This window comes from Populus alba, chromosome 3 (assembly GCF_005239225.2).
Source record: "Populus alba chromosome 3, ASM523922v2, whole genome shotgun sequence".
NCBI classification, from domain to species: domain Eukaryota; kingdom Viridiplantae; phylum Streptophyta; class Magnoliopsida; order Malpighiales; family Salicaceae; genus Populus; species Populus alba.
In genome coordinates, this window is record NC_133286.1 from 17,383,511 (window position 1) to 17,409,745 (window position 26,235).

The window sequence follows — 26,235 nt, forward strand, 5'->3', positions numbered from 1 at the left end:
TCAATCCCATAACTATCAAACATTTTCTCTTATATTAAGCAACCTTGGATTGGAGGGTCATTATCAATAAGTTAGCAAAGCAAGTGTTGGTCTAAACAAATCACAAACTAGCTAGCGATTAAGTAAAAAAAAGACCAACATAAACTTTGAGGGATGTGACTCAATTAGTCAAGTTTTGGGTTTGCCTCCTAGAAATTACTAGTTAGAGTGTTATAAATTTTAGAGCGACTGAAGACTTATATGGTTATTAACTTTAGAGTCTTAAGAGATTAATCGAGATGCGTGTAAACTAACTTGGATATTCCATGATTTTTTTTTTTAAAAAAAAAAAAAAACACCAACGTCAAACAAAAAGTGTTTGTGTGTGTGTGACTGTCCAAGTTCATCACCGAGGGTCCACACCATGGCTGAAAATTTAACACCAACTTGCTAGCAAGTTGATGTGGGTGGGGCTAAGAAACTTGCAAGTGGAAGCACGTTTGCTACGCTTGCGGGCATAAACAACAAAAAGATTATTGAAAAGCTTGCTCTTTGGGTGACCATAAAGTCAATATTCAAACCACGTGGTTGTTTTGAATCTGGTCTCAAGAGCCACAGGTTTGATCAGATTACGTTTCCAGTTTCCTGATGCCATGCTCCATCTGGTTTATATATCCATTTGGTTTGTAGATAATTTCACGAATTATTGTCAATAATTTTTTTTAAAAAAGAAATATGTAGAAATCCCCTCGTTAATTGCTCCGTGTCAAAAGAGAAATACAGCAAAACAAATTATAAATAACCCTTTGTGAGGAAACCTGGTTGCATGTTCAATTATGAATGGAGAAGGTGTGAAATCTTCCATTGTGACATTGTCATCTTCACTGGGCCGATAAGTTAGAAGATTTTTTGTGCTCTCCAATGATTTGATTAAATTAATATCAAGTATATATCTTCTCATTCCATGTGTGCATAAAAGTTAATTTATTTTCTTCAAACGCAAGGTTAAAGCAGTTTTGAAACATTGTCGTCAAAGAAAGAGTCAATAAGTTGAAGATTAAAAGGCGATACAAAAAAAAAAAAAAGATTCTTATAGCTTACGTCAGCCGGTTTTAGGAATATGATTTTAGGGTTTTTTTCAAAAAGTTTTTTTTACTCGAGAAATATATCAAAATAATATTTTTTTAATTTTTTAAAAATTATTTTTGACATTAACATATTAAAATAATTTGAAAATATTAAAAAAATTTAATTTAAAAAAAATATATATTTTTTTTAAATATTTTAAAAATATAAAAAATTAGACAAGAAGTAGTCCATAATCAATCGATGAGAGAGAGATAAAAGTATCCATGCCTACCACTGCCTACATCAATTATTTTAATCTATAAAAGGTTAAAAGTCATGAGTATTGATTATGTTCTTATCTTGAAATTGTAATTCCCCTCGTGGGATTTGAATAAATCCAATTAACCAAGTCGACATGGAAGATTTTTATAATTCAATCCTGACGAGACACTGAAATGGTAAACACATGTTTCTCTTTTTTAATCTTAATTAGTTGTTGTCATTAGGTTAGACAATCCAAGAATTTCAAAACGACGCTTCGAGAACATTAATTTTAAATAAAAGAGTTGTATTTATTTTGGCAAAGTACTATTTATTTTGTTTTTTTCTTTGATTTTTTATTAATATTTTTTTTCTAATTTCTTCTTTTGTTAATTATAAAGTTTTTCTTTTGACAAAGTTCTATTAATTTTTTCTTTTAATATTAAATTTTTTTCTATTTAGTTATTAAATTCTAATAACACGGATCATAGATTTAACAGGTTAACCCAACTGATTCAGATATTTTCTAATTATTTTTTCTAATTTTATCTTTTAATACTGATTTAATGGAGAATTAAATTTTATGAATTGTTTTGTTTACTTTTCATTAGTTTGTCCTAGTTTTATGACCCGAGAATAGTGCTTAATGGGTTAAACCAAATTGACTAAGATTGTTTTTTTATGTTTTTTATTTGATTAATTTTTATTTTATTTTATTATTCAATATTGGATTGGTTAGAGATTGAGCTTCATGATCTGTTTTGATTTTTTTTTTTTATGAGAATATCTTAGTCTCACGATCAAGGTCACAGGTTTTGGCATTTTAATCCTAATTAAATCATGTCATTTTTTTTTTCTTTCTAAGATGTTAAATCGGTCTCATAACTTGGATTACGGGTCCTTCAACATTAAACTAGCTTTTTATTGAATTATTCTTGTTTTATGACCTAAATCGCAAGTTTGACGAATAACTTAATTAACTCAATTTTTTCTCTTTTTTTTTTTAATTTTCATCAATTAATATTGTGTTTGATTGAGAATTAGGCTTGATAATTTGTTTTGGTTTGTTTTTCATTAGGTTATCTTGGTCTCATGATCCGATAATAATATTTAAAGGTTAACTCGGGTTGACTTCACTTATTTTTATGTCATTTTTTTAATTAAAATTGTTATAAATTTCATCGTTCAACATTAAGTTCGACAAGGATAATTGAAAATCAAGCTTTATAATTTGTTTTGACTTTTTTTTTATAAGGTTATCTCAGTCTCAAAACCAAAGTTACAGATCTGACAAGTTAACTTCGATTATATCATATATTTTTTTTTCTTATAAGGTTATCTCACTTTAACAATCTAGGTCATGAGTTTGGTAGATTGACTCGGGTTGTTTTTTTTATGTTTTTTTTTTAATTTCATCCTTCAATATTGAGTTGGTTTGGGATTAGATTTTGTAATTTGTTTTAATTTGCTTTCATGGGTTATCTCGGTCTTATGACTAGGATTACAAGTTTAACATGTTAACTCAGGTTATTTTTTTAATTTTTTTTCAATTTCATCCTTTAATATTAAATTGATTGGGAATTATGCTTCATAATTTATTTTGATTTGCTTTCTATAGGGTTATTATAGTCTCATAACCCGAGTAAATTTGACATGTTGACCTGAGTTGTCTCGGATCAATCTAATATGTTTTTATTTTAATATTAAAAAAAATATATCATCTTAAAATTTTGTTTAGTCAAATATTATTTTTACGAGTTATATAGGTTATTTTTTAATAAGTAAAGTCAATTAAGTAACACCGAGTAAACCCTCACATAATATAATATATTTTTCTGCTAGAAAAAAAAAAGCAACATTTGAATTTTTTTACATTTAAAAAAATAATAACTTAACCCACGACTAGTTAATTGCATATTCGGCTTTCCTCATCCTATTCGTGAACAATTAAATTCTTTATTTATAGAAAAGCATGGATTTATTTGTTGGAATGGAAAATTACATTCTTCTTTTCTTTTTCTTTTTCTTTTTCACATATTAAATAAAACAGTTATAGAGATAAGCATAGTTACAGTGAACCTCACAGTAAGAAGCCCATAGAAATGTTGTCGCTTCATGGCTTGTGGATGGAAGGAGCCAGGAAACAGAGTTTACACAAACCACAGACCCCCACGAGCAATAAAAAAATACTACAACGCCCACTAGAAGACAAGACGATCAACCTAGCTAGACCTCCTGCTCTCAAATTCCACTTTGGATTTTGCCATATGGTGCTTCCTCTCACTAGCCAGGAACCTCATACGAAACCGCCCTCCCCGCTGCGTCTTTCTCGCTTCTTCAAAATTCTACCCTTTATATATACACTTCTCACTCCATCATTTCCACTCTCAAGGAAATCAAACCTTCACTTCTCTCCCATTCTTTGAATTCAATTTCCAGTTTTGAAGCTTCAGCTCTTCTGATCTTCAATTTCAATCCTCCTCCAATAAGTACTCCAGAAAACAAAAGAAAATTAGAAGAGAAATCAACCCCTCTTATCAATTATGGCGTCTTTTGATGAAGCTTCAGCTTTGGAACTCATTAGGGAGCACCTCTTGACTGACTTTGCTTCCATGGACAGCTTAATCACCAATCTTGATGATCTTTGCAGTACTTCCAGCTCCTGTATTACCGCTGACTACATCAAGACCGAATCAACAGAATTCGATCCCTTTGATCAATCAGAGCAGCCACAACCCAAGCTGCAGAGTCAATCTAGCATCGAATCCAAGCCTCAAGCCTCACCAAAGTCTCCAAGCACTCTAAGCCAGAGAAAACCATCCATGATCAAGAACATCGCAATTCCTCCACCAGCAACCTTGAACATGACCCCACAAGCAGTACAGCCAGTGGTGAACAAGGCAGATGTTTCAAGTGAACAAGAAAGGCATTACAGGGGCGTTAGGCGTAGGCCATGGGGCAAATATGCAGCTGAGATCCGTGACCCTAACAAAAAGGGAGCTCGTGTATGGCTTGGAACATTTGATACAGCCATTGAAGCTGCAAAAGCTTATGACAGTGCTGCTTTCAGGCTACGTGGAAGTAAAGCAATCTTGAATTTCCCTCTTGAAGCTGGAAAGTCTAATTCTCAGCAACCTGAGCAATTCTTGGAAACTTCAAGCAAGAAAAGAAAGATTGAAGAAATAGAGAGTACTATGGAAAGTACTGGTTCTGTGATCACTAACAAGGTGGCGAAGAGGGAAAGTTCATCGCCGGAAACTGAGGTCAAAGCAGCGGCTACGGAACCATTAACGCCGTCAAGTTGGAAGGGGTTCTGGGATGGTGAAGTCATGGGGATATTTAATGTGCCACCATTATCACCGTTATCTCCCCATCCTTCATTTGGGTATTCAAGGCTGATGGTTGTTTGAATGATTGACGGTCAACATGTCGTTTGGATGGTTGGTTTGCTGTTTACTAAATTAGGAAAAATCTGATGGCCAAAAGTGTCGCGGATTAAGTAGAGATTAGGAAGTTTCTACGCTTAGCTATATATATAATTAGTAGGGTTCATATACGCAACTATGATTGCGTTTGTTGAAGATGATAAGTTTTGTAAGATTGCATTTCTTCTTTGATTGCATTTATTCAATGGAATGGATTGTGTATTTTGTTGTCTAAAATTCACAAAATGATAAGTCTATTTATTTAGTTTATAATAATAAAAATTACAAAAAGCTAAACTTGTAAAAGATGGAAAAGCAATCCTGGAATCTAAACTTTGAAAATTATTAAAATTAAACTTTATCAAAATTAGTTAAGCATACTTGTAGAAAATATTCAATCTAATTTTTTTTATTGTTGTGATGGATTAATCCCTCTTTACTTAGTATAAAATGACTAACTTTAATTAGCCTCATAAAATTTTAACAGTTTTTTTCTTGTTTAGATGCATTTTTAAAAAATATTCAATGAATTTAAATCAAATTATAATATTTTTCTAAAAAAAATAAGCTTTTAAAACAAAAAAAAAAATGAGTAGAAAAACAAAATCTAAAAAGAGTCAACAATTAATGAACTAAAAAATCAAGAAAAATCCAGACTCCTTTACACCCATACAAAACATTTATTTATAAAACTCAAGAACCAAAACATTAAATACTCATAATTAATGAATCTTCATAACTAATAAATGATTATAATTGGTAAATTAGTAGTAATTATATTCATTCTTCTTCATGTAATAAGATATTTTAAAGTCTAAAAAAATTATTGACCAAACAATAATTTAATAATAAAATATTTTTTATTAATCAAACTTAAATCAAAACTCATAAACCTACAAGCTCGTTGTCTAATATTCAAAGCTATTTTTAGTGTGAATCTTTAACTTTTGCTATTTAAATGTTTTTTTAAAATAATTTTTCATTTATTTTTAATTAATTTTCAAAAACATGTTAATGTTTCATATTAAAATGTTTAGGTTGGATTACAAAGTCTAATCATGATTTTAACTCTAGTAGATCTCGTTTTTTAATTTGGCTGTAACAGACCCATTTACATATTTTATAAAACCAATTCTAACATATTTACCTAGAGTTAGAAGTTTTTTTTGGCTTATCTATCATAATATCTCAAGCTAGAATCATCTTAAGCTAGTTGATTGAAACTAACCATCTTAGTCAGGTTTTAAGAAAGTGTCTCACACTGAAAAATTACATTTACAAAAAAATTCTCCACCGCTAACCTCTCCATGAATTTATTGACATTGATCAGCAATTTTCTGTACACTCTTATGCTGGAGATTTTTCTTGTTGGTTTGACTGACAAGGAGAATTTCTGGAGCAGATATGGAAGCTCAGGTGAATGTTGCCTAACATCTTGGTGATGGCTAATTGCTTTGGGAGTTTATGTATTTTGAGAAGGGAAACATGCCATTTATGATACTTGCACAAGCAAGTATTAACAGAAAAAGAAAAATTTATCTGACTGGGAAAGTGAGGAGCCAAGTTCTGCGTTCATTAAACCAGGTTCTGCACAATGAATGCAGCATAGCAGCTTTTTTGTAGCTTCATAAATTTAGCTCACCGACAAATTTACTTGACTCACCTCAACCATGTAAGTAACTCAAGTTTCTATTGATTCATGTGTGCCTTGTATGCTCTTCTTTATAGCCCCTTCTTCCTCCTCTATTTGGAATATCAAAACGCTGTTAAACTAGAAAGAAAAAAGAAAAAAAAAAAGTTGACTAAAAGCTACCTTTATGAATATGTTACCAGAGAAAAGTATGACAAAAGTGAGATGAGAAATTGCTAAAAGCAGAGCACTTCCTTTTCTGTATGTTTCTAAACTAGAACTTGTTTAGCTCAATCGTAGTACATGAACATTGCTTCAAAGGACGTTTTGCCTCCCCTTGCGCATCATCTCCTAACATTTGGGGTCTTAAAATGACCACAGATGGAGAGTCTCTTTTCCATGTTTTATCCTATTCTTGTAAGGGTTTCGAAGGTAGATGAACAGAGTAAATTGGACCTCAAGAAGGTACAATTTTGGGAAGTTTACTTCAACTGTACTTCGCTATTTACATCTCCATTACTCATCAACTAGACTGATCAAGAACAGAAGACTAGTAAACGGACCTAATTTATGCAGGTTCATGAATGCATATGTTAGCCCAGATAGCTGATGAATCAAATGGATACCATCAGCCATTTCACAGCCTGCATCTGGTCAATTTACTTCAAATTCAAATTCGGGAAGGCTGACAGAGAGAAATGATGTGGGATCTTTGATGAGCTTAGTTCATAGTGGAACCCACCATAACTAGCCTAGTTGCTAAATCTGCCCCCCTCCTAAACAAGTCAAGATGTCAACAGGCAACATGCATAATAGACACCAAGCACAAGTTGTGCATAATAGACACCAAGTACTCGCACAAGACCAAAACTAGATGATATTTTCCTCCCGGCCCAATTTGAAACAAGCCTCAGTCCCCCCCTCCCACCATCAACTTGTCCCCATTAATGAGGATTTGGATAAGATGATCCGAATCCAGCTCCAAAACCTGGGTAAAAACCGTGTGCCATAATGCTCCACGATGCAGTAAACCTGCTGCATCTAATAAATTCAGGGAGTCCCATTTGATGTTGATTTTCCGATGCAAAAGTAGCAACTAGGATCCACTCCCTATATATAAAAACTAATTGATTGCCACCCAGACTCCATATAGCAACTTTTTTGGCTCATTTTTTCTGTCTCTAAAAAATGGCAACCCCGGAAGAATCCTCAACATTAGAGCTCATAAGAAAACATCTTCTTGGAGACTTCACCTCCACAGACGAGTTTATCAGTAATCTTGAGTCCAGTATAGCCAGTGTCTCTGTCAAACTAGAGAGCTCCCTTTCTGGGTCAGAACCCAACTCGCCAATATCCGACCAAAGTTACCACAGTACCCAAGAAACCTATAGCTTTGAAATAAAACCTGAAATCATAGACATGACACCTCCTGAGCCCGTGTTTTCAGGTTCAAGTAATCAGTACCCGCCACCTGAACCTGTAAAGATGACAAATAAAGGAGAGACAATAAGGCATTACAGGGGGGTCCGAAGAAGGCCGTGGGGCAAGTTTGCAGCAGAGATCCGTGACCCTATCCGGAAGGGAAGTCGGGTTTGGTTGGGTACTTTTGACACTGATATTGATGCTGCAAAAGCTTATGACTGTGCTGCATTCAAAATGAGGGGCAGGAAAGCAATCCTGAATTTTCCTTCGCAGGCTGGACTATCCAGCCCGCCGCCAGCCACAGGCAGGAAGCGAGGAAGATCAAAGCGAGGAGAGGTGCTGCCGGAATCTGTTGATGTGTCAACGGAAAATTGGAATGTAAAGTGGAGTGGAGAAGTAGAGGAGGGTGTTTCAGATGAGGAGCAACTGTCACCGTTAACCCAAGAAACCATGTTGGCAAGGCTTTCTTAAAATGAACAAAAACTCACCACGTCAGCCATGTTTATGATCAGAGAAACAAAATCTAATCCATAGTTAGCTTGGAATCATGACTCGTCCACCAATCGAATCCCCTCAGGTTGAATGTATTGTTTGTGTAAATAATCGTGTGATTAGGGTGATGTCGCAGTGTTAAAATGTAAATGCTGGCAGTACCATGAATGAATGAACAGAATTTTGTCAAAAAAGCTAAAGCATGGGTGTGCCACCACTCCTTGAATCTCTTGTCTTGTTCTCTCTCTTTCCATTTTGATTTTCGTTCCGTGACTCGGTCTGTGAAAATAATCGCAACCTTGTCAATTTCCATCATCTTTAAGTAACGCCCCATCACCTGAAAGACTTCTATGCCTAAATTCGTCATGTTAATCTCATAAATTGACTTGGATATTTTCTCAAGCGATGTTGCCTTTTACTTTTCTATTGAGAAAGATATCCACCCAAACAGTGGTGTCTTAAAGTGAGGAATATACTTGTACACGACAGAGTCAGATATTTTCCCTCATCTCAAGTCGTAGAAAGTAACAAATTACCATAGACGTGAACCCAAAAGTTGCGTTGAGCACTCCTCCACACCACCTAAAAGGTTTTTAAGTAAATGTTTGATATTAATATAGTTTTTGTGTGGTTGCCGTCATATTAATATAAACCAGGTCGGGTATACTAAAGAACTGAAACCAGCAGCTACCACAGGGAAGATGATTGTAGGAATCGCTCGAGTTCGCTCGCCTTTAATCTTCTGCTGCACAGACACAATACAATTAGTAACCATACCTCTTCTCCAAAAAGAGGTTTATATAAATGGCAAGTGGAAATCCCCCTCCAATCTAACAAATCAACCAAAAAATAAAATCTCAGTCTTGACAATTAGCCAATGAAACCAAGGTAAAGTAACTGAACCTCCAGTCAACTTGCAGTGAGGGTCCCACCCTTTTATATACAGGTTCATGCATATACACGTGTCCTATGAGGTGCCAAAGTTTTGGAACTTAATTATCGCAACAAGGCTGTGATTGGTAATTCCTGTCATGTTTATGAATGCGTTCACAGGAAGGACTCCATGAGCAAGTTGCAAGGAGGGGGCCCTGTTGAGTCTGCCAGCCAGAGTTTTCTTCACTAAATTCGCGTGTGACCATATACAATGTGCCACCACGTGCAACTGGTACAAAACCAGTTGTATAAGATAGGCATAGCAAGCAACTTGCAACTTTATATTTGAAAGAACCAAAGATACTACATGCCCTGTTATCGTCATCCTCTCTCAGCCAGATGATATCATTCTTCTTGGATTCGTTAATGCTGTCTGTCTTTGAATTTGGATTTTGGCTGCTAGAGCATTAGAGTATGGACCACCGACTCTCGAAGGTTTCTCTTTACCAGAGGAACAAGTCTGAATTTACAACCAAAAAAAAATTCATCAAAGGTGCACCATCAATCACTTGTCAGGTACGGCAGGCATGCATGTAATCATAGAAACTGCCGAGCCAGTCTAATGCAAGTTTTATCATCATCAATTCATTCCATATCGAGAGTCAATCTGCTAAACAATCTCAACACAAACGGTGCAAGCATAAAAGAATATTCATTAACTGTAAATATACGTTGACATCATTTAAATTTAGTAGATATGATGGCTGAGTCATTGAGAAACAGATAGTCTTAAAATGGCAGACTCTATCAAAAGATACAATCTAAACTGCTTTCTACAAATTGAGAATCATCATAAATGGCAGCCACCAAAAAATATTTCTACTTGTTCTAAGGCATTGGTAAATTTACATTGGCAGCATCTCGTTGGAATTCAAGAAACTAGGCTGATTTGTTGAAGCAAGAAGTCTGGCCCACATCCTATCTGTTACCTTCACTGTATTTGGTGCCTCTGTCACACGCTGCAATATCACAAAAGTTGAATCTATCATGCATCACAAAATTGTATAGCATTAGCTATACCAATTTACCAGCACGTCACTTTGTGTATCTCTCCGCACTGAAATTGGGTGTGTGCAAGGGAAGGACTAGGGAAGACAACGTCACCAAAAGTATAGAAATATTTAAGGTACTGGTACCAAAGAATTTATACACGTTTCCACAGGCTCCAAGATCTATCCTGCTACTAACTGAAAATAATTGTTGTGTTTATTGGAGTTTAATAACCGCTTCAAATCATTCATTCTGGCATATTGCAGCCAAAATAGAATCGTCAAATAATTGACAATATAAGTGAGAATTCAGAAGACACAATGGAACAGCAAATTTAGAGAGCCACTGTAAGGTTAGCTCAACATCAAACACTAATAAAAAAGGCCAGAAACATTTAGTCATATTCTGCATCATCTGTATCAGCGGGAGGCAACATGGGAACCAGAACAGAGTCTGCACTATGGTGCAAAGAAACTAAATTATGCTTTTGTGCACTCTTGTGCAAATAACTAAATTAAGCTTTTGTGCAAACTGAAGTAAGAGTGACGACGGATCAGGAAAGGTACTATTTTTCATTTGTCATCAAGCAGCAGGAGCACCCTAAATTAGTTTTGCATTCATGCTGCAAGGCAGTAGATGAATTTATTCTTACCCATCTTATATGATTTTTCAAGTTGCTACTCCTTCATTGAGATTCAAGCATTTGGGATATATAATTAAACAATCAATCCCAGTAAAACCTGTATTGGCCATCTTATGATGACAGTAATTTAGCCATCATAATTCTCAATCCCCTTCTCCTTACTTACCAGGTCAGTTAGTTTGGTCAGTTAGTTTTATTAATCCAGCCAAATCTATGAGAATCTAGCTTTTCCTGGTTAAATGCATAATATATAAAGGCTGTTTATTGAATCTTGATGTATTGATTCACACTTGAGACATTTAAATTTTTAAAATTATAAATATAGGAGCCAAGTCTCATATTTTAAAACCAAGGTAAACCAGCAAGTGAAACTGTATTCATAGAAAGTCATGTCAGTCATAAACAAAGACTGAGAAGAGGAAGTACTTACAGCAATGGGAATATAAGCATGTCTGCTGTTTACTGGACCAACCGTGAATCCTGTGTACCCAGCCATGGCCCCATGAACAGCACTTTGTGCAAGAAGACTGCAATAAATGTTGTCTGATGCATTACTTGGGATAGCTCTAATCATGTATGTAGGATCTGCATACGGAAATATAAAAATTTAGATACATAGACCTCCTCTTTCATCAGCACAGGAGGAGATTTTCCACAAGGTTCTCAAGCATACTTTCTTAATTCTTGATCCTCAAATATCAAACTTGATGTAGAACAATTATTTGAAGAGTTACTATTTTCTTGTTTGACAAGGTTCTCAAACTTGACAAGGCCAAGCCTGAAAAGAAGTCCAAAAAATAAAAGCATATGATATGAAGCTTGAAGTCACTATTTTCTTGTTTTAATTATTTTCCTAGTTAATTTTAGATTTTAATTATTTGTGTTCTACTTGGCTTAAAACTTTTAATTTAATTAGTATTTTACTATTTAGAAATCCTAATGCTAGATGTATTCTATTAATTAGATAAGTTTTGATTAAAAATCATTTCTTATAAAGGATTTTAGTTTTAATCAGAAATCATTTCCTATAAAGGGTTTTAGAACTAGTATTAATAGGAATGTCTAATTTATTTTATGAAAATGAAGGCTATTGTTCATATTTTTATAAAATTCCAGAGAATTTTCTCTAAATTTCTCTACAACTTAAGTTTGTAATTTTAAGGCTTGAGAACTCTAGTTTTATCTTCACTATACATTGCATTAAGTGGTATCAAATAAGGTCAACATCCAAATTGATAGCAAATTGTGAAGAGAATTGTGGAGCAGTTGGAGCCAACCACCTTCGTTACGGTGATTAGGAGATGCAAGCTGTTTGAAATCAACTAGATTGTCATTTAGTAGCAATAGCAGCTATAAGGAGCAAGTGAAAAATGGGTTTGGCAACATCAGCACCAAATTTGATGACCTTAAAACTAGGCTTGAGACACTAGGGTTGCACGCAAACATGAACCATGAAAGAAAAGAGGCACGCATTTGAGATGAAGCCCACGTCCAACATGTCATTGAACTAGTTTGTACAAATCCTCATGGTCACTATCACTATGGGTATTCATCTAATGAAGAAGATCTATTTCGGTTGATTGAAGCCACAAATAGGAATCACACAGAGTAGAGGAACATGTTTGGAGACTTGCCTCGAGACCGACCTTACCTTAGACCTATTCCTAAAATTCCACTTTAGAGAACCACTTGTCTATGCGATGGTTGTTAGTGAAGATGAACTTGATGGAGGTCGTGGAACCTCGTCAAATCAAGACTTACAACCACAACCTGAGAGACAGAAATTGATCATTGTGATTGAAGGTCAGAATAAGCAACAACCTCTTGATGACAAGGATATTCTATTCGAACTTGATGGAGATGATGAAAGATTTATATGGTGATGAAAATCTTGCAAACAATGACATAGAAGACTTGGTAATTTCTAGCAAGTCTTTTGGATATATTATGGATGATTATTTTGGTGTTCATTTAAATACAATGGTTGAAGTATTCAAGGACATAAATGATGATAAACTCCAAGTTTGAGGTAGAAAAATATTGGAAGAAACTACAAGTAGACTTCATAAAAATAAAAGGTATATCATATATGGATTTTCCTTATTATACCCATATTAAATTTTGAAGTTCAAAAGTCAAAGACATTCTACTTCGTGAATAAATTAGTTATGGTATTGTACTTGGAAGTATTTTTTTTCCTATGGAGTGGAAGAGTTCAATTTCTGATAAATAACTCGGGAATGAGTGTATTTTTCAAGTGGGGGAGACTGACACAGAACAATTATCTCAGGGGTTTACGGATCATATTGACAAGGACAAGCCCGAAAAGAAATCCACAAAGAAACCCAAAAGCTTATCATATGAAGCCTGAAGTTATTGTTTTCTTGTTTTAATTATTTTCCAAATTAATTGTATTTTAATTATTTATTTCCTACTTAGCTTAGAACTTTTAATTTAATTAGTATTTTACTATTTAAAAATCCTAATGTTAGATGAATTCTATTAATTAGATAAGTTTTATTTAGGAATCATTTCCTATAAAAGATTTTAGTTTTAATTATGAATCATTTCCTTTAAAGAATTTTATGACTAACATAAATAGAGACGTCAAGTTTATTTTATGAAGATGAAGACTATTATTCAAATTTTTATAAAATACCAAAGAGTTTTATCTAAATTTTTCTATAGCTTAGATCTATAACCTTGCGGCTTGAGAGCCCTAGTTTTACTTTCGTTACACGCTGTGTCAAAACTCAGTAAAAATTACAGAATTTAACCATATGAACCTTTCTGGTCTAGCCTCAAATCAGTACGTGTTTTTAGGACAAGATATTTAGCATGACCTCTCATTACCTACAAATAAGCATATGCCAAGTGCATTGTTTAATTTATTTTTTTCCTAAAAACAATATCCAAAATTAGGTTTCTTAAAAAAGTCGCCCTTGAAATAGGATAGTGTTTAGCAGAATTTAGAATCATCAGATGCAACAGTTTCAAAACCAAAGATAAAATGCTAATGCAATCATTTGAAAGGTACCTATATATTTCATATTTATCTCCATCTTCTTCACCTTTGTAAAATGATCCTGCAACACGAGATATTAAAAGTGTAAATGGAATTAGCACTAACACTAATAGTGCAAAAGTAAATAGATGCCGGTGACAAAAATGAAAGAAATGGTCTATCTCAACAAAATGATAGATACAACATAACTGTATTAAAATTAGCTATTAGACAATTGTCAAATTGCCAATTTACCACCTAACAAGGTTGCTATGTGGCATTATAGGTCCATGGAGATCATTTTGAGGCCCCGTGAGAATTAGATCACCAAGTTTGAGATAAGCAATTGCTTAGCTTGATAGGGCAGTGGCGATCAGAGGAAAGGAAATAAATAACAAGCTCATGGAAAAGAAAAGGTAATAAATACACTGTTCTTGAAATGAAAAACATGAGTTAAGAGAGGTGGTGACTTTTAGCACCCACCTTAACCTTTTGAGTTAACCACAGACCAACATCAAGAAGTAGTCTGTTCCCTGATGCATCTCTCTCATCAGCTGCCTGCATGGCCTGAGCAACGTATTCCTGCCCGGCTCCTTCTGCTATCACAATAACCATATGCCCATTTTCTTTGATCCTCTGTTCAATAAATTCAAAAAGACCACCAGGACCTTCCAGATAGAATGGCGATTCCGGAATCAAGCAACAATCCTGTTATATCCCAACCATTGTTAGCATATCACTCAGTTGTAATATTATGAGTGATTGCAAGCAATAAACCACACTGTCTAAGCACATTCTGAAGCAATGACTAATCACATTCTGAAGCAATGTCTTCTCCAACACTTTGTTTGGAGAAGGAAAAAGAACGGTACGTTGAAAGTGAAATAAGCAGGAATATAGTTTATATAACTACTTACACATACAGATACATACATTCGCGCGTGTGTGAAGCAATATGTTTTCTAGAAAAAAAGAGCCTGCGACTTCATTACTATAAAGGGTGGGGGGGAAAGCAAGCATAAATCTACCATTTTCTGATACATCCAGTGTCAAAGACAGTATTCTGCACTACCAATTTTTTCCTAACACAAAATTCTGTTGTTAAGGAATAGAGATTAAAACAACAAATCATTGCTTCATACACACACAAAATAAGCCAAACTTCCTGAAACTGCCAAACTTGGAGGTAAAGGAACCACATTATTGTTATGACTCAATAAATAAGGATGATCATGGCTAAAGTTACTAGCCAATAAGTAACTTGCTCAATCTTATGTCCCCGCCAAGTTACTAATTAGTTTCCAATTCTCTCAGCAACTGCCTCGGATTTACTTAGCATCAAATATCACACTCTAATAATGGGTCCAAATATTTGTAAGTTCAGGAATCACTGTTACCCAGCAAAAGGCTTACCACATCTCGACTTGCCAAAGTTGCAAACATTGCAATGAAACCTGCAGGATTCAAAAGGCAAGGAAGCGGGAACGTAAGAATAAATATAGTGATAATCTTATGGCCATCCATGTGCCATCTATTAATCTATGTTCCAAAAGTTTACCACTGTATCTGCCCATCAGTTTAACAATCCCAACTCCATTTTCCACACTTTCAACCTCCACATGTGCAGCATTAATTGCTCTCTGAGCTTCTTCAACAGCGGTATCAAATCCAAAAGATTTGTCTATCACCTAGAACAACAACACAATTTACTTCATTTTCCAGGGTTCAATACATTTCACCTCCACCACGTCAATTCCTCACTACAAACATTTTTTTTTAAAAAAAAGCAAGAAGCCTTGAAAGTCAAACCTTGCTTTGAGGCATAAAATTGCAGAATGGATGACACAACTCACCGCTATATCATTATCAATCGTCTTGGGGATCCCAGCAACAGCCACTTGAAGACCACGTTTCTCAACTTCCTTCCAAAAACAAACCAAAAATACAAATTAACGTGAAGAAAAAAGCATGTCAGTGTGACAAACTTGAATCATACCATAATGCAAGCTGACTGATTGCTACAACAGAACGAAGGAAAAAGTTCTTGTTGGAGAATTAACCACCTTGTAAATTAAAGCTGCTCCTCTCTGAGTGCCATCACCTCCAATAATATATACCTAAATATCCACCAAAAAACCAGTCTACCTTATTCCATTCAGGTCGCATACCATATTCATAAATTTTTACCAAAGAAAAAAGCATGTCGACCTGATTTATTCTCCTGTCCTGAATATTATCAACTATCTTGTTTGTGTCATGACCTCCTCGTGAAGTGCAAAGAAATGTGCCACCACGCTTATGTATATCATTCACAACTTTGGGCGTCAAATTTATGGTGTTTTTTGAATAAAAACCCCTATAACCTCCCTGAACATACGATCATTCATTCAAAAACTCTTTCTTAAACAAAACAAAGCAAACCATTCAACAATTAAACACAACCTTCTACGTATCTCTGAATAAAACTCACCAGAATGCCAAGTACATCATCAACTCCATACATATAATTCAATCCGCAAACAATCTCGCGAATCACTGTATTGATCCCGGGACATAAACCCCCACATGTCACTATGCAAGCACGCACTTCTTCAGGCATAAAATACACCTGCATGGCATCGCACCAATCAAAAACAATCAGCTTCTACCATTTCACACCCGATGCAGTGCTCCCTCAATCACATTCATGCTGTGCCAAATGTAGTTATCGAGCGACCACCACCTGTGGAAGCACGTGCACCTACCCACCCGTATACTGAATAATTCCTCAAAAAATTAATCCAAAATGAATAAATAATTATTAAAATTTATAAAGGTAGCATACCTTCTCTCTGGGCCCGGCTCGCCGGAAATGTACACCTCTAGGACTATCTTTATGAACAACAATCTACCCAAAAGAAAAAAAATAGAGTGAGAATGCTTGAATGACATGTCGTTTATAGAAGAAAAATGATATGTTAAGTGAGCCTACATTTTGTGCGACTGCATCTTCTGGTCCAACAAAAGTCTGCCTGCCCAATTCAAATTTTAAAAATAACAGCAGAAATTTTATATTAATTAAAAGAAAAAAATAATAAATTCATGTACTTGACAATCGCGTAGGCATGGCTGTGATGTAAAGGATTTGGATACGACTGCAAAAAAAGAAAGAAAAGCAAATCCTAAAATGGAAAATAAAAGGGGAAGTTTTAATGAAGGAAAAACAGAATGATTGATTACTGGTAGATGAGGGAGAAAATCAGTCAAGTGAGGCACATCTTCGAGGACGAAACCATCATCGTTAAGAGCTCTGGCTCTGAATGGGCGATTTTGGCGCCAAAATAATGATTTTGTAGGGTTTTTTTTGGATTTGAGAGAGAAGTCGGGGTTAGATTGAAATAATGAGAATTTGTGGGGGTTCAATAATAGTAAGTCAAACGAAGAGGGAGAAGCAGCAAGTGAGAGATCCATCGTCGAAACGGAGAGCCTGAAACTGTGTGGGAGAGAGATCGTTTGTTTCGGTAATGGAGGAATGATTAGGTGCGGACAACTTCGCTGGATCTTTGATTACGTGCCACGTTGATATTTTAAACATTTCTCTGACTTCTCGGTGGCTTTGATTTGCTGACGGTTCAATCGAGGATTCTGGAGTCGTGTACACCTCTGATCTGTAAACTTTGATAATTTGGTTTTAATTACAAACCGACCAAATCAAAAACAGAACTCTTTTCTTTTTTCAATTTTTATTTAAAAAACAACGAAATTGTTTAAATAGAAAGTTTTTATTTGAAACAATTATTAAAAAACTATGATTTAATAAGCTTTAGTTTATAATAGACTTTTTGTTTTTTATGAGTTGTTTTTATTTGATTCAATTCAATTTAATTCAGTTTCGAGAATTTAAAACCAAAACCAAACTGATTTTTTTCTAGTTTTCTATCCGAAATTATCCAAAAAAAAAAAGGGGAAACAATTCAGTTAATTTCAAATCAGGATTTATGAATATTTTGGATGATTCAGTTAATATGCTCAACCCTGAGCACTAACAAATGAATAGGTCTATATTTATAGCATTCGTTTATTCATAAGTATATAGTACGTGTGCAATACATACAAGACATGAATGAATAAACAAAATTTATATTAAATTGCTCAGAGTTTTTGCTGAATTCACCATCACCATGATAGTTGACATTCTTCAACCTGCAACAAATGTACGGATCAATGGTCCAGAAAAATAGAATTTCAAAAGCATGCTCATAATAACTTACCATATTGGACCTCGCATCCAGCTGTAATGTGTTATGTCTAAGAAGCCACTGGCTTCACAGAAGAAAATGATCGATCATATGTTGTACGGCATCCGCGCCTTCTATATGCATGCTCTGATCTTTAACCTGTGAAATATAGAGTGGCATGTGGTTCCTTTAGATAACAGAGACTTGTATATTACATTTATTTTCATTTTCCAAGGTGTTTCCTTGCACATGAGCACTGATGACACCGCCATTCTTCCTAAGAGATAATTAGCATTTTCAAATCACATGCCCAAAAAACATAGCACGTCTGTTAGGATGAATGTAAGATACATGCATGCATGCATGCACGCATACATAGGGGGGAAAGGGAGAGACCTGAATGACACTATGAGCAGCAAACCTCTGTCTGCAGGTGTGGAAGCTAGCGTCTACTTTTTCCCATGACAAACGGGATAGACCTGTCACTAGTTCCTCTGCACAAATAAGGTCCAGTTAACAAACTTGTAAAATTGAAGAACAAACCATAATTAAGGACACTGGAAATTTCCAAAAATACATTCATTGGCAAAATTGGTAAAGGCAAAGGCAATTAAAACGAATAGAGTGAGCATGGCTGCTGCATTGCTTCATTCAAAATATACCTTCTAACTTGTCAAAACTATCATCATCTGTTGAAATAAGCTCAGACTGCTCAGTGTCGCAGGCCTTGCAGTGTTCTTCGTATACAATATGTGGATATTCCTTGTTAATATAATCCTCCCACTAAAAGGAAAGTGACATTTTAGTAAGTACATTCTAACCAACAGGCAATAATATAGAGGAAAATTACACAGTGCGAGCAGAGTTACCTTCGGCAATTCAATAGTACGCCTAATGGACGATGTTCTCCAGCCCACAATATCTAAACAGTTTTCATCAAGGGAACAGAGAAATAAAGACTGTCAAGTTTTCAGATTATATATTGATGGTTAGCTGCTTTGAAGAAATAAAAAGGATACGATCATAGCAAACATTTGAATACGCTACCCGACGTTTGAATATACGCAATGCTGACCTACAAAATTAGTTAGGTGCTCTTATTAATTACATATTTGGATATCATAAAGATGGCATCTCAAGAAACTATAAAAGAAAGAAATCTGCATAAAGAACTGCTGTGTATGTGGCATACATGAAAAAACAATCACCATAATCTTCTATCATGCGTTTAAGCAATGGAGGCTGGCCCTCATCATCATCATTCAAAAAAAGGTGCCGACCTGTTCTCTTAAATATCCAATGAATCAAGAGGTTGGCTGCTTTCTCAAAGGCAGGTACACCAAAAAGAAATGGAACCTGCAGTGAAAATATTTTTTGAACAAAATACACTAAGGATGCTTAATGTGAATTCAATGAGAGCTAAGATTAAGGAATCATTAACATGTGCAATTGGCATAGTAGCAGGAAACAAGTAATACTGCTTGTATGCTCAGATTTAGCAACAAGGAAGTTATAATGGAAAAATGAGTTCAAATGAAGTCCACTAGTAGTCAACTAATGACTGTAATCAAAATAGAGAAGTCAGGAGTCCAGCTTGTGTTTTTCCTGAATAAAGTACCCTATTGAACCATGCCATGAACAAAACAGTATGACATGATTTTCTCTTTCATCATCATTGTCTTGGCCAGATTTCACCCTAAAAAGTTGCTTATCCAGTAAAACTACCAGATACAAGTATGAGATTATAATTTGCTTGCAATAAAACAGACCCATCCTATGTTCCCTACTGCTCATAGTATAAGGATAGAGATAACCCTTGGTTGCGCTCTTTTATCTGTCTGCATACAAACATGCTTTTATAACATTTAACCCAGTGCTATGGTCAATTCAAACAGCAAACAAGAGAAATTCATCATCTTCAAGCAAACACTCACGTAAGTATGAGAGAAGCATAAAATACCATTTCAGCACCTTATCCAAAACAATCCTACTCAATACACGCAAAATTTTTCCTTACTAAAACATTTTAACAACCTGATCTTTTTCTTTTTCAATGTTTTAAGTGGATGATGATGAAATTCGAAAATTTAAAAGAAAAGAAACAGTCAAAATAGAATACCTGCTTATTTCCCCTAGAACCAAGGTGTGGTGTAGCAACAGTGATAAAGTTCATAGGCTCCAAGCCACCAATTGTAGCCTTTAAGTCGTCTATGCTTGTACCATTAGTTGAATCTTCTACGTTTTCTTTCTTGGGTGGTCTATACAATCTCCCAATTGCATATCTCGCCACTAATCCTCCCACAGAATGTGCAACAAATGAAATCTTCTGCAAATTTGGCTTTCTTTGAATCACTTCAAGCACCTAAAATTCAAATATTCCATCAATAATCCAGCATAGAAAATGCAACCAAATTTAGTAAATAATTACAGGTAAACCCACGAATCTAAGAACTACTGTACCTCCTCGGCCAAACGGTCGCCCATCACATCAACACCATCAAGTGTCAGCCTAAACATATTTTTTTCACTACCTACAATTCAAGTAAAACCAACCTAAGCATTCCATTCTTCGTAGAAATAAAACAAATAGCAAAAGAATTGATTTAAACTCCACTCAACAAACATCTAAATACCAAACTAAAAGGGAAGGGTTTCGCTTCATATCAATATCCAAAACTTAACTAATGATACTTACAATGAACAAATACTTTATCAGGTAAAGTTCTAACAAACTGCTCCGCTCCAAACTTCCAATCAGTGTTACTGATCATTCAAGCAAAACGCCCACAATTAGCCAACAACAGAACTAATTCAATAATTAAGCCTAAAAATTCAGTTAACTCAAGGAAAGACAAACTTCAAGAGGAAGTTGACATTTTGATCTCATAATCAACAGAAATAAACCAAACCCAGATTTTTTTAAAAAAATTACTAGACTGGGGGCAATCAACAGAAGTAATTGAATTCCAAATTCAGGAATTGCGGGTGAAAATTCATCAAAATAAAAAAGGAAAACTTTCAGAGAAAGTTTACATTTTTTATCTCGTATTCAACAAAAATAAACCAACTCCAGATCAAAAAATTCAATAAATAACGCAAAGAAATCATGATAACTAGTGATTAATGATAAAAAAAATTAAAGAAAAATTCATACCTTCCAAGGATACCGTGGACCATAATGACAAGATGATCAGCAGAAGAAGAATCAGAATTTTTACAACTCCAAACATCACAGCTTACATTCACTGATTCTGTTGAACAAACTCCGTTCTCTACAGCTCTATTCTCCATGATTTATTAGTCCAATTCTTACTTTAATCTCTCCTCTTTCTTTATGGTTTTTCAGTTAAAAAAATGCATTTAAATATCGAATAAAAAAAATTGAGAGTTGCGTTTGGATATTTTGTTGATTTTCTTGGGAAAATTGGGAGTGGTGAATACCTATGAAAAAGAAGTTATAGGGAAAAGGAAAGAAAAATGAAGGGTTTTTTTCAGAGTAGGCGCGATTATCCGTGAGATTTATCCACGTAAGATGATGAAAGAAAAAAAAAATGACCTTTAGTTTTCGTTTGGCTTTTAATTAAAAAAAAAAGAAGGATTTGTCATCTAATGGCGGGAGGTTAACAGGAATTTGTTTTTAATTTTTAAGTGTGTTTTTTTAAACATTTAACAGTTTTTTTTATTTTTTTTATTTAAAATTATTTTTTTATTCTTAAATTGTTTCAATGTACTTTTGTTAAAAATAAATTTTAAAATATATATATATATATATATTTTAATATATTTTTAAATAAAAATATTTTAAAAAATAATTATTAACACGATAATAAATAATCACACACCACATATATTATCTACCTTATCTTTGTAAACTTTAATTGTAACTCGCAAGATGGTGAATTATAGATTTTAATTGATGGTTAAATTGATTTAAAAAATATTCAATTCAAATTTTTTATATGTAAAAAAAATGGGCAATAATAATATAAAATGATGATCATTATTTTAAAAATCAGTATTCACTAGCCTATAATCCAAACATACCGCTGGCTCATGAAACGAGAAAAACAATAACAACTGGCAATTCGGCCATACTAGTTTGGTATCTTCTCCATTCATGGCTGATAAAAACCTCCTTAATTACAAGCAGCCATTTCGTAGATGCTGTGAGAAAAACTGGATAAACTATTAGCAGTGTGGTAAAATAGCTTTTCGTGCCGAAATACATGCCATTTTGCACATCAAATCCAAAAAGTATTTTTAGTAAAAAAAAAAAAAAAAAATTTGAAATTTGTCAAATTTTCCTATATTTCAGTCCCTCACCTTTTATTAATATTCAAATTTAACCTTTATAAATTAGTCTTCTGTTATATCATCCATGTAGCTATTTAACAATGAGTGGTTTCATTGAAACGTTTTGAAAATTACAGGATTTATATTAAAAAGTTTTGAACTATAAAAGTCAAAGTTGAACACAAAATTGAAGCTACTCGCTCCTCCTGACCCACACCTGTCCGTTTTAAAATTTGTTACAAAATTCCAAAAGACCCTGTTGAAATCCTTAAAAAGGACCGACTTCGTTGGACCATGTAATTGCCTTATCCGAGAGTTTTTCTTTAAAAATAAAAAAAAAATATCTCTGCCATCCTCTAATTGTGTTAAAATTTTTACAAAATAACAATCTGTATCGTAAACCTTGATGTACGCGTAACAATTTATATTATGTACTTAGCATATTTATAAAAAACCAACAAAAATTATTTGATTGTTTATAAATTTACCATGATTAAAAAAAATTATATTAAATATTATAAATTTATCATTGAATAAAAACAAATCCCAGCAAAACTTCTTCCACTCATCTTACCTGGCTGCCACTTTCCTTTTCTTTTCTTTTTTATCTCTCGCCAGCCATCATCTCCGACCATAAACCCGTAACCTCACCTCCTTCAATCGTGTTTATCAGAACTCTCTTGTGGCACTTTCATCTCTGCCACACCAACACTTGTTTTATTAATAAAGTGTACTATTACATTCAGAGGGATGTAATTTAATATCTGAATTTATTTCTAAAACATTATTAATTCAGGAGTCTTATAAAATTTTTAGTCAGTAATAAAATTACATAATTATTAACTTTTAGAATTTATAAAATTAACAAAGATGCAAGCAAGTTGATTTATATATCTATGTTAATAAAAAAAAAAAGACTATTGAATCACATAGAAACCAAAATCAAGATTACTAGCTTACATTGCATTTACTCCTTAAAAGAAGTATGTTTCTAATTTACATATGATCTTGTTTTGTTAATGAATAATACAACACTCCCCAATACTTTAGATGTTGTAGAATACTTTTTTCTTGTAGACTGTAAAATGAGGAGACTAGTAAAAATACCTAGGATAGCCAAGGAAGGAAAATTGACGGTGCTTGTGCTTTTCCTGCTTCACTTTCTTCTCCATAACCATGGTATTCTCCTTGAAAACTCTGGCATTATTACTGTTATAATCATCATTATTAATGATCGTGCTTCGATTTAGATCATATGTTGAAAGATTTTATGAATTTGTCTGGATGTACTGGAGAAAAGGTGGATTTATGAAGAATTAAAGAGATGGTTTAATAAGATTAAGGTTCTTTCCAAGCTTCAATATGGAAGTTTTTTCATGGCTTTTATAAAACACGTAACAAATTGCTTTTTTTTTTTTAAAAAAAAAAAAGGAGATTACAATAGCATGAGAAAAAAAAATCGTTTAAAAACATTAGATTTTGCTTTTGATTTGAGTTTAGATTATTATGAAAAAGGAGAGAAAATGATATTTGAAAAGGGTAAAATAATATTTGGAGAAGATAAATTTTTTTATTTGAGTTTTTTATGTATTATATATGAGAGTAATTTGGTCTTTTCATTCAATTTAAAATTTTATATCAACACAAGATGCAAATTATAATTTTTCAAAATTTGATAGGCAAGTATAATTTTAATTAAACTATGGGATGCTAGAAGTAATTTTTTTTAATATTTTTTTTAGATTTACAAACTATTTAATATAGCATTACACTAGCCTAATTTGCATTGCATTGTGGGTAAAAGCAAAAGTTTTCTTAAAAGTGCAAAAAAAGAATGTACAAGTACAGCTAATGTATTTTTTTACATCAAGAAAAATATTAATTGTGTTTTTCTAGTAAAAAAGAGTCACATGATTTTTTTCTACATCACAAGTTTTATTTGTTTGTTACCTGGAAATATTTATTTTTTAGACAACACTCTACCATGATTACAAAAATAAAAATTATAACTAAAAATATTCTTGATATTTTTAATGTAATTGTATTAGAAACCATACGAATAACATAACACTCATGCTTTTCCACGGAGAACTCTTTGCAAGTATCATTAAAATTGACTCGGCGGATTAAGCTTGAAATATCTTTATCTAACCTTTTAACTAACTTGAGTTTTAAATTAAATTACATGAGGTTAATTTGATATACCCATGTCAACTTGACGGGTAAAAAACAATCTAATTGACCAATAAATTATGATTTGATATTTTAAAAAATAAGATGATATATTTTTTTTTTAAATACCAAGACAAGGACACATCAAATTAATATGTGTCAACTCCAACAAATCTGTTAAGCTCACAACCTCGATCATGAATCCAAATAGTTTTAGTAATTCTGTTCTTAAAACTTTTTTTTTATTTAATTATATAATAAAAAAACAAAGAAAGCTTGTTAATATTTAAAAAATATTTCTATAATCTTATTTAAAAACAAGGAAAAAATTGAATGGTACCATGTAAAATAATATCTAGATATATTTTTATTTAATTTAAAAATACAATAAACATAATATATTTGTAATTAATTAATTTTATGTTGGAAAATTTTTTTTTTTTATATAAAAAATTAGATAATTGACCAGGCCAGGTGGGTCTACACCCGACCCATAAAATGAAGAGGCTAGAAGCGTGAGTCTGCAATGCTAGGCATGCTCACGACTTTTTTACATTTTCTTGTTGGTTGGTTGCTGTCTGTTTCTTTTTAGAAAATATTCAGATAGCGTGTAGTTAAAAGCCTATAATATAAACACTAGAGAGGCGGTAAAAAAAATTGGGGTTGCTGGTATTTTTGCTAGAAAAATGGATTTTTAATATATTTTCCTTGGTAACTTAAAAATGAGTCTTTTGACTCAAAACACCTTAAAATTAATAAAAAAAAAACATGAATTTGTGGATAATATATATAGCATGCTAACGTATTTAGAAGTGTGATTGTAATTACTTTTTAAAATATATATTTTTTAAATATATTAAAATAAATTTTTTCATTTTTTAAAATATTATTTTTAATATCAGTGTATTAAAATATTTAAAAATATTAAAAAAAATAATAATTTAAAGTAAATAAAAAATAAAAAAAAATTAAATTTTTTTAAAATGCTTTTAAAATATGAAAAGAGCATTCTTTTTTTGTTCGCAAGGTAGAATTATTACAGTTACCAGTGATTGGGCATTACAGCATGATTAACTTGACTTTTTAAAGTTTCAGACTTTTACCGGAAAAAAGGTTTCAAATTCGATTTTCAAGCAACAAGTAATTGACTGGAAGTCTGGAACTTTTACGATACTAATTCAGTAATTCTCGTCGGATTAAAATCTCACGAGTTTAGATGGTGGTGAGAATATGGGCCAAGGTGACGATATTTTCATGGGATCATATGTTTTTAAGTTCTGCAAACACGTGGCCTATGTCTAGGATCCATAAGAAACAATCAAAACAGGACTCTTATTTTGAGATCTTATTACATGAATTCAAATCATCACAAATCCAACTCACCATAAAATAATTATGGAGCCCATCATTTTGTGTGTATGGATTTATTAAAAAAAAGCTAATTTGCCTAGCTACATACTAAAAAACATTGCTTATTAGAATATTATAATGATTGTTTTGTTTTCCATCTAAAAAACTTTAGCACTAATTTTATAAATTTTTTTATATGATTCATTTGTTATTATAAAGAAACCACCCCCTCAATTGATTTCTTGAGTAGGCTTTAGCCTAAGTAGCTGCTTGACATTGCCTTCTAAATAGGGTTTAAGTAAATTTTGAGTTTTTTTCTTATTTAAAATTATTTTTAAAATGTTTTTAGATTGTTT

General features: G+C 33.1%; 4 protein-coding genes across 8 annotated transcripts; 2 read left to right on the forward strand and 2 right to left on the reverse strand.

The window, feature by feature from the left end:
• The first annotated feature begins 3,583 nt into the window (after window positions 1–3,583).
• On the forward strand, window positions 3,584–4,955 carry LOC118049115 (ethylene-responsive transcription factor ERF105). Its single transcript, XM_035059006.2, has one exon. It carries the CDS (start codon window positions 3,852–3,854, stop codon window positions 4,716–4,718), a length of 867 nt encoding a protein of 288 aa, XP_034914897.1. The 5' UTR covers window positions 3,584–3,851; the 3' UTR covers window positions 4,719–4,955.
• Window positions 4,956–5,290: 335 nt separating this feature from the next.
• On the reverse strand, window positions 5,291–17,537 carry LOC118049116 (ATP-dependent 6-phosphofructokinase 6). 5 transcript variants are annotated; one of them, XM_035059007.2, is made up of 16 exons: window positions 17,067–17,518; window positions 16,935–16,981; window positions 16,819–16,858; window positions 16,672–16,734; window positions 16,318–16,455; window positions 16,056–16,214; window positions 15,911–15,964; window positions 15,701–15,769; window positions 15,406–15,535; window positions 15,261–15,301; window positions 14,331–14,555; window positions 13,881–13,929; window positions 11,274–11,428; window positions 10,060–10,169; window positions 9,210–9,670; window positions 5,291–9,019 (listed from the first exon to the last, which is right to left on the reverse strand). In XM_035059007.2, the coding sequence occupies exons 1-15, from the start codon at window positions 17,295–17,297 to the stop codon at window positions 9,610–9,612; spliced, it is 1,572 nt and encodes a 523-aa protein (XP_034914898.1). In that variant the 5' UTR covers window positions 17,298–17,518; the 3' UTR covers window positions 5,291–9,019; window positions 9,210–9,609. The 5 variants fall into 5 exon arrangements, with proteins under 5 accessions (XP_034914898.1, XP_034914899.1, XP_073264364.1 ...); XM_035059008.2 differs by having other exon boundaries at window positions 5,291–9,022; XM_073408263.1 differs by having other exon boundaries at window positions 5,291–9,107.
• Window positions 7,552–8,477, forward strand: LOC118049118 (ethylene-responsive transcription factor ERF106). Its single transcript, XM_035059011.2, has one exon. It carries the CDS (start codon window positions 7,552–7,554, stop codon window positions 8,254–8,256), a length of 705 nt encoding a protein of 234 aa, XP_034914902.1. The 3' UTR covers window positions 8,257–8,477.
• A 309-nt stretch (window positions 17,538–17,846) lies between the features above and the next one.
• On the reverse strand, window positions 17,847–21,590 carry LOC118049119 (lipid droplet phospholipase 1). The gene is made up of 11 exons (XM_035059013.2): window positions 21,219–21,590; window positions 20,760–20,827; window positions 20,525–20,595; window positions 20,184–20,426; window positions 19,257–19,420; window positions 19,084–19,139; window positions 18,934–18,986; window positions 18,727–18,847; window positions 18,461–18,558; window positions 18,098–18,223; window positions 17,847–18,029 (listed from the first exon to the last, which is right to left on the reverse strand). Exons 1-10 carry the CDS (start codon window positions 21,353–21,355, stop codon window positions 18,152–18,154), a joined length of 1,083 nt encoding a protein of 360 aa, XP_034914904.1. The 5' UTR covers window positions 21,356–21,590; the 3' UTR covers window positions 17,847–18,029; window positions 18,098–18,151.
• Between the last annotated feature and the right edge of the window lie 4,645 nt (window positions 21,591–26,235).

What these genes read in the sequence shown, in the direction of transcription:
- LOC118049118 (XM_035059011.2), top strand. Translation starts at nt 7,552, where the DNA reads ATGGCAACCCCGGAAGAATCCTCAACATTAGAGCTCATAAGAAAACAT.
- LOC118049116 (XM_035059007.2), bottom strand. Translation starts at nt 17,297, where the DNA reads ATGGATCTCTCACTTGCTGCTTCTCCCTCTTCGTTTGACTTACTATTA. An exon ending in CATGCCTACGCGATTGTCAA is followed by an intron (nt 16,859 to 16,934) that starts GTACATGAATTT and finishes TGAATTGGGCAG; the next exon opens with GCAGACTTTTGTTGGACCAG. An exon ending in ATGCTTATATTCCCATTGCT is followed by an intron (nt 10,170 to 11,273) that starts GTAAGTACTTCC and finishes GTGATATTGCAG; the next exon opens with CGTGTGACAGAGGCACCAAA.
- LOC118049119 (XM_035059013.2), bottom strand. Translation starts at nt 21,355, where the DNA reads ATGGAGAATAGAGCTGTAGAGAACGGAGTTTGTTCAACAGAATCAGTG. An exon ending in TATGGTGATTGTTTTTTCAT is followed by an intron (nt 19,140 to 19,256) that starts GTATGCCACATA and finishes CTAATTTTGTAG; the next exon opens with GTCAGCATTGCGTATATTCA. An exon ending in GTACTATTGAATTGCCGAAG is followed by an intron (nt 18,848 to 18,933) that starts GTAACTCTGCTC and finishes CTTTCCTTTTAG; the next exon opens with TGGGAGGATTATATTAACAA.
- LOC118049115 (XM_035059006.2), top strand. Translation starts at nt 3,852, where the DNA reads ATGGCGTCTTTTGATGAAGCTTCAGCTTTGGAACTCATTAGGGAGCAC.